At 40.9% G+C, this 8,308-nt stretch overlaps 1 protein-coding gene across 1 annotated transcript in view; it reads left to right on the forward strand.

Moving 5' to 3' along the window:
• Positions 1-8,308, forward strand: part of DGKH (diacylglycerol kinase eta) — a 105,959-nt gene that overhangs the window by 40,205 nt on the left and 57,446 nt on the right. The window contains 2 exon segments of the mRNA XM_029283156.1: positions 4,769-4,879; positions 7,791-7,797. Coding sequence (XP_029138989.1) covers positions 4,769-4,879; positions 7,791-7,797 — 118 coding nt within the window.

An 8,308-nucleotide genomic window follows, 5' to 3' on the forward strand; every position in this document is an offset into this window, starting at 1 on the left:
CCTCCTCCTCCTCCTCCTCCTCCTCCTCCTCCTCCTCCTCCTCCTAGCATTGATGATGTTCCCTAGTTGGGTAATGAAACGTCTGCAAGAAAACCACCCAGCCCAGAAAGTACCAAGGGCCTCCCCCCCCCCACAGATTAACCTGGAAAAAGAAGCAGCTGCTTTAAAGTGTTTCTGGGGTTATTTTTGAGCCTCTGCACGCTCCAACGCCCCATTTTGAAAGGGAAGCCAAGCATTGCATGATTTTGGTTACGAAGTTTAAGCAGCAAAACGTTCTTCTCCTGTTGTCCTCCAAGTCGTGTGGAAAAAAATCTGTGTTGCAAATACTCCCAGTTGCTTTCATTACGACGTAAACTAAAGCATACATCGCCTTTCGTAATTTACTAACTGTGTTGATTGCAGGGTGAAACGGGTGAGCAATCTCCGTTTCTCTCTTGAACCCAATCTTAACGTATCTCTTTTGGCAACTGAAATCACCGATTGGATCCAGATGAAATGATTTTCAGCCCAATCATGAAATAATTAAAAAAAAAAAAAAAAGAACAACCGTGAGGGGTTTTTTTTAAACAAATTTTATTCATTTTTCAAATTTTAACAACCAGGTAATTAGGAAGCAGCGTGGCGATGGGGTAATCAATAATCCAATAACAGAGTGATACATAGATATCTCAGTTTACATCAATAAAGGTTCCCTCTCTATTTCCCTTAGGTATTATATCACATTCATATTAGTACATTTCTAGCTAAAGTTCAATCAATCCATTACATTTATCAGTAACCTTTTAGTTATACATATCCAAGTCCTGTTTTTAGGTTTGATTTAATTCCAGTTATCCTATTCCCATTTAGCCTTTTATAACCGCTATTTATAATTTGGGATAAATTTAGTTTCTCTCGTTTCATTATATACTAATTCTCGTGACTAAAATACACATATTATTCCAAAATTTAAATTCTTTCTTTATTCATAGCCTTAATGGTTATAGGGAAATGGATTTGTGATAATGAAAGACACGTTATTAGTATATGAGGAGTTATTAGGATGAGAAATAGAATATATTGGAGAATTGTGAGTTTTAAATGCAACAAAGACTGAGCCGAACAAAACTCTTGACTTTGGTGTTGTTTTTTTTCTTCTTCTCCCCTTTATGAAATGACTCGATCCCATTCGATCATCGGGCCCTGTCTGAAAAAAAATGAGGCAATTCTGCTTTTCTTTCAACTTGCATCGTTATGTTCTAAAATAAACCGATTTGAGAACCAGTTTGTTTTCTATTCCGGGCCTTAAAGAGGTCTTGCAGATCTAGCAACCTTTTGAAGCGATCTACCGTATTAAAATAATAATAATAATAATCGGTTCCCTTTCTTTTGCTCGTGACCCTCTCGTCAGTTGAATGTTGCAACGAAAAAAAAGCATCTGATCTGGAAGTGCAAGCCAGAGGACTAATAAGCTAATGAGTTCTTCAGAGAATATAAAGTATAATTGAGATCCTTGGGGTGGCTTTTAAGGAATCTGATAAAAGCACTGTTCGTCTATTCTGTTGTGGGTTTTCTCCCCCACTCTTTACTTTCACTTGGGAGCATCCATACAGAGTCCACACACACACACACAGAGACACACACACACAGAACAAAAGTAAATTCTGTTTCAACATCAATTGTCTATCCTTGTTTAATGTGTTGCCTTCACCGTGCAGATCAATCAAAGCTTTGATTGGAACATGATTGGCTGCCATCTGGATTGTTGAAGCACCTTCGTTGGCTTTTTGTGGTGCCTCCTCCTCCTCCTTTCTCTCCTTCTCCTTCTGCTCTTTCTTCTTCTTCTTCTCCTTCTTCCTCTTCTCTCTCTCCTTCTCTTTCTCTTTCTCCTTCTTCTCCTTCTCCATCTCCTTCTCTTTCTCCTTCTTCTCCTTCTCCATCTCCTTCTCACTTTTTCTCTCTCTCCTTCTCCTTCTTCTCTTTTTCCTTCTGCTCTTTCTTCTTCTTCTCCTTCTTCCTCTTCTTCTCTCTCTCCTTCTCTTTCTCTTTCTCCTTCTTCTCCTTCTCCATCTCCTTCTTCTCTTTCTCCTTCCCCTTCTTCTCTTTCTCCTTCTCCTTCTGCTCTTTCTTCTTCTTCTCCTTCTTCCTCTTCTTCTCTCTCTCCTTCTCTTTCTCCTTCTCCTTCTCCATATCCTTCTCCTTTTTCTCTCCTTCTCGTTTTCCTTTTTCTTCTCCTCCTCCTGCTCCTCCTCCTTTCTTCTCTTCCTCCTCCTCCCTTCTCCTCTTCCTCCTTCTCCTCTCCTTCCCTTTCTCCTCCTCTGCCTCTTCCTTTCTTCCCTTCTCTTTTCTTTTCTTCTTTTTCTCTTTCTCTTCCCTCCTCCTCTCCTCTCCCTCCTTCTTTATTCTCTTCCTCCTCCTCCTTTCTTCTTTTCCTTTCTTCTCTCCTCCTCCTTACTTCTCTTCTCCTCTCTTCTTCTCCTTCCTTCCCTCCGTTCTTCCTTCCTTCCTTCCTCCTCCTCCTCTTGCTCCTTCTCCTTTCTTCTCTTCCTCTTCCTCCTTTCTTCTCCTTCTCCTCTCCTCCTCCTTTCTTCTCTTTCTCCTCCTTTCTTTTCTTCTCCTTCTGTTCTCTCTCCTCCCTCCCTCCTTCCTTCCTCCCTCCCTCCCTCCCTCCTCCTCCTCCTCTCTTCTACTTTCTTCTCTTCTCCTTTTCCTCCCCCCCTCCTCCTCCTCCTTCTCTTCATTCCACAAACTCCACTCCCTTCTAATGCTGATGATATTACCTAGTCAGGGGATGCAACGTCTGCAAGAAAACCACCCAGTTCAGCGACACCCCCCTCATTTCAACCCTGCACTACAAATATTCTCCTTTATTGGTACATCTCGCCTTGAATAATATGCAGTCGTTGGGTGCTAGTAGACAAGATAAGATAAGATAAGATAAGATAAGATAAGATAAGATAAGATAAGATATAAGATAAGATAAGATAAGATAAGATAAATAACCTTTATTGTCATTTTTATACTGTGGGCACAACGGCACACCATCAAAAATAAAATTTAGTTGCCCGCTCTCAAAGTGAAACACATACATGACACACACCTAAACATACTATGTACAACATATGTATAGACCCACAACCCTACATATACGCAGCAAATAAATATTAAATATTGTCCATCTTGAATATATAACGGAAGGAGGAAGCTTGACGATTGAAATACGATGCCCAAGATCACACTGAAGCTTACTCTTGCATGCCTGGCGTCATTCTCAATGCGATCCATGATTTGACAGCGTCAGGATAGATTCCCATGTAGAAAAACACAGAAGGGAAAAGGCTTCAAGAGCTGATTATTTATTACTTAATGAGAAGGCAGCGGTCCAAAACTCTAGAACAAACAAAACATTTTCTGAGTTCTTGTGACAGTGCCAAGAATGGGCTAAGGCTGAAGGGAAACCAATTGCTAATTAGGATTCGGCCTCGCTCTTTAGAACTAGCCATCCGACGATTTGTTTTATGGATTAAACTAAGTTGAACCGGTTAATTTAAAATCTGGGGGAAAGGATGATTGGGTTTTTTGTTTTTTGTTTTTTTAAAAATAGTTTAGACTGGATGTGTACTTGTTACATCACTGGAAAGGAAACCCTCCTACAAATATCCATATTTGGATATTTTTCTGGAACTTTGGCTTTTTTTTTTTCCTTTTTTTTTTGCAAGGGCCGAAAGTGAAAATTTGACACTTGGTCTTTCTGAGCAAGTTTTAAGGTTGTCTGAAAAAAAGAGCTCCGTGGTTTATTACTAAAAAGTCCTCACCTGGAATTTGTAAATGTATTTTCAGAGAAAGACAGTTGGATAAAACAGTTCCTCTTTCCTTATTCTTTTGCTTGCAAAATAACAACAGTAGCAATGCTTTACGGAGTCTGTGACTTTGTGCATCCGTAAAGGGATAATGTTGCACAATCCTACAGTGAAAATATCATAATGCTGCATTTTCTTTAGTTGGCAACTTAAGAGTTTGGTTACATGTGTTTACATGGGCAAAACAACCCAAAATGGGAAGTGGGTGTGACTTGTAACTTGTAAGTAACTTCAACTTTGTTCATTAATCAATACTGCCATCTTGTGAGAATTGCCTGCACTTCTATTCTTTTACAAAGAGATGATGCTCAGTGTTGGAAAACAACATCTTGTACCAAAGCAATTCTCCTCCTCCTCCTCCTCCTCCTCCTCCTCCTTCCTTCCTTCCTTCCTCCTTCCTTTCTTCTCCTTCTGTTCTCCTCCCTCCCTCCCTCCCTCCCTCCCTCCTTCCTTCCTTCCTTCCTTCCTTCCTTCCTTCCTTCCTTCCTTCCTCCCTCTCTCCCTCCCTCCTCCTCCTCTCTTCTACTTTCTTCTCTCCTCCTCCTCCTCCTCCTCCTCCTCCCACTTCTACTAAGACGACTACTAAATAATTATCTTTTCAGGATACGCAACTTATATTCTTTTTTTATTAAAAAGAATTAACCATCAAATCGTTTGGGAATTTGATAGACAACATAAATGCAGCCCCCCCCATTCCAGAAACCAAAACCCACCTAAAACTAATATAAACAGCCAGAAAAATCAAAGCCGATTTAAAAATAGTTCAAATTGCTAGATTGCTATAACAGCTATAATTAAACGCACTATTAAGCCATCGCTTCGGAATATTATCTGCCGAGAACAGAAGAGACAGAAAATAATTATACGTTATATATAACCGTTTTGTCATGGGTAGAATTTTAATATATTCTTTTCCTTTCTTTTTTAAGACCAGTATAAGAGAAGGTCTGCTGTTGAAACAAACCAGCTCTTTTCAGAGATGGAAAAGACGCTACTTCAAACTCCGGGGCCGAACCCTTTATTATGCCAAGAATTCCAAGGTAAAAATCTATTACTGAGTTATTAAAGAACATGCTTTGCCTGAAGTAATAATTGTATTTTTGAGGTTTAAAATATGTATATTACTGGAATAAGATAAAATATGATTGCTGTTGTATTTTTTTTCCTTTGTAAGCATTTTCTTTTACTTATAGTACAACTTTCTAAAGCATTTGGCTTTTGATTTTGCGAAGAAATTATTAGACAGCCTAGCGAGTGAATGCAGATCGGATTTACACTGTTAGCATTCATTTCAAACTGCTCTTGGGTTAAAACTGGCATGATCTAAAAGAGATCTAGAAAAGGGGCAGGCAAGATCACTGTTTTTTCAGGAAGATTTTGCTTTTTGCCAAGAATCAGGGCAACGCTCAGATGCCCAGGCAACTGGATCCAGAGACAATGAACATTGCATTAAATAAAGGGATTTTAAGCTTTGCTATTAGCTCAAGGTGTAGATGGACACGAGATGCTTAAAATCGACAAGAAGGAAACGGAATGAGTTCGAGAATTTATCTTCCTGGGATCCAAAATTGTTCACGACAGCCGTTCTACACCTGAAATCAAACGCAGGATAATCTTAGGCTGCTCTGCAAAGTTGGGGTATTTTAGAGCAGGCCTTTATTTATTTAATTTGATTTTAGAATAGATATTTATTGTGATTTTTATTATCGCCTGTTCACCGCCCTGAGTCCCGTAAGGGAGATAGGGCGGTATACAAATCTAAATAAACATAAACATAAACATAAACCTGAATAAGATTTGGAAAAGCACAGATATTGATTTAAATTAAAAAAAAGCAGGCTAGTTAGAGCAATGGTCTTCCCTATAATGATGTCTGGGTGTGAGAACTGGACGCTAAGAATAGCTGATCGAAGAAGAATTGAACGGTGGTGCTGGCGTAAATTATTGTGTCTCCCATGGGCGCCCAGAGCAAAGCAACAGGGGTGCTGAATTGTGTGAAACCAGACACATCCCTGGAAACCCAAATCACAAGACTACGTCTGATTTACTTGGGCCGTGTTGTGCATGCAAATTCATTGGAGAAGACAATGGGGCTAGGAATGGTTAGTGGAACAAGAAGAAGGGACAAGCCAAGAACAGGCTGGCTTGATAACACCAAAACTGATACAAACATGAACATCCAACAACTAAAAGAAGCAAAGTCCACGTTCTGGACAGAGAGGACTTCTGTGTTGAAAGAAGGGTCAAAGAGGCCATTATATTAAAACTGAACAGCCCTCTTTCAACGGAGGGGGTTTGGGATACGACACCACCCATCTCCTGTCTACAACCTAGTGCAGGGGTAGGCAACCTTGGCTCTTTTATGAGTTGTGGACTTCAACTCCCAGAATTCCTCAGCCAGGTACGCTGGCTGAGGAATTCTGGGAGTTGAAGTCCACAAGTCATAAAAGAGCCAAGGTGGCCTACCCCTGGACTAGTCCTTTCAGCAGATCCAAGAAGGCTCCACACCCATTTGCACCACTCAGGTGTCCCTGAGGGTGCAGATAAACCTCCAAATAGCCTCAACGACTCTCAGGAAGAGTACTAATGACCAGAGGACTTGCAAGGAATATAAATCTTTCCGTCTTCCACCCTTCAGTCAGAACTGAAGAAGCTTCTTGGATGGGAAGCGAAACGTCTCCAAGGAGGAACCAAGAAGGTCCAGCTGACTTTTGAAAAAGCACCTTTGGGACCACCGTGACCTGGATCGGCTGAGAGTCTCCAGAGACATTGAAGGCGTCACCTTGTCTAGGTGGCAGCGGACTCCAGCATGGAGATCCCAAGTCTGAGACTTTCACAGCAAGAAGAGCTTTGAAACTCGGTGAAAGTCCCTCATCTTCTCCTTGATTTGGGTTTTAAAAACAAGCCATGCTTGTTTGAGAATGAGCTCTAAACTTCTAGGCTTTCTTTCATATGAAGGAGAAATCAAAATACCTCACGAAACACCATGGGATAACAATGGTCCTCTGAATGGCCACTATAGACTTTAACCAAGTCCACTTTTAAGATAAGATCATTGGCTTTTGCGTGATTTGGCGATCAGACCTTAACCCAGGTAGTTCTCGCCTCATGACCACAATGGAGCCCAAAATTTATGTTGCTAAGAAAGACAGTTGTGAGGTGAATTTTGACCCATTTTACGATCTTTCTAGCCACCGTTGTGAAGGGAATCCCTTTAGCACAAGAGGTCTTCAAACTTGGCCGTTTATGACTTGTGGACTTCAACTTCCACAAGTCATAAAAGGGCCAAGTTTGAAGACTCTTGCTTGTGGACTTCAACTCCCAGAATTCCTCAACCAGGCACGCTGACTGAGGAATTCTGGGAGTTGAAGTCCGCAAGTCATAAAAGGGTCATAGTTCCTTCACGCTGGCAGAGGGATTCTGGGAGTTGAAGTCCGCAAGTCATAAAAGGGTCATAGTTCCCTCACGCTGGCTGAGGGATTCTGGGAGTTGAAGTCCACAAGTCATAAAAAGGGCAAGTTTGAAGACCCCTGCTTCAGCCGTTAAGTTAGGAACACTGTTGTTAAGTGAATCCGGCTTCCCTGTTGACTTTGCTTGTCAGAAGGTCGCAAAAGGGGATCACATGACCCCCTCCCCAGGACACTGCGACCGTCATAAATATGAGTCAGTCGCCGGACATCTGAATTTTGATTACGTGACCGTGGGGATGCTAGAACGGCCGAAAGTGTGAATAATGGTGATAAGGCCATTTTCCCCCCACTGCCGTTGTAACTTTGAACGGTCACTAAATGAATTCAAGTAAGTAGAGGACTAGCAGAATGTAGGATCTGGATGGTCGTCCTCTTAAACTCGTTCTTCCCGGTTCCTGCTAGAAAGGAATGTAAGAAAAAGAAGCAAGGAACCGTTTCTAATCCTCTAAATGTGAAATTATCTTTATGTCTTATGCTCTAGGCCAGGGGTAGGCAACCTTGGCCCCTTCATGACTGGTGGACTTCAACTCCCATAATTCCTGAGCCAGCCACGCTGAGGGGAAAGGGAGAGGTTTCCAAGCTGAGCCATGCTGGCTCAGAAATTCTGGGAGTTGAAGTCCACCAGTCATAAAAGAGCCAAGGTTGTCTATCCCTGCTCTAGAGAGATCCTGATAGTTTGATAGAAATAAATCCATTTGCACAGGAATTAGGGTTTATATTCATATTTCACGAAATATTTGAGGGATTTTTTTTTATCTCCCATAGATTTTAGTCAGGCTGGTTGTTCTGGGATATATGAAAATAATAATAATAATAATAATAATAATAATAATAATAATAATAATAATAATAATAATAATAATAATAATAATAATAATAGTAGTAGTAGTAGTAGTAGTAGTAGTAGTAGTAGTAGTAAAGTTGGAAGGGACCTTGAAGGTCATCTAGTCCAACCCCCTGCTCAGGCAGGAAACCCTATACCATTTCGGACAAATGGCT

Source organism: Protobothrops mucrosquamatus, unplaced genomic scaffold (genome assembly GCF_001527695.2).
Source record: "Protobothrops mucrosquamatus isolate PMUCROS unplaced genomic scaffold, P.Mucros_1.0 scaffold28, whole genome shotgun sequence".
NCBI lineage: Eukaryota > Metazoa > Chordata > Lepidosauria > Squamata > Viperidae > Protobothrops > Protobothrops mucrosquamatus.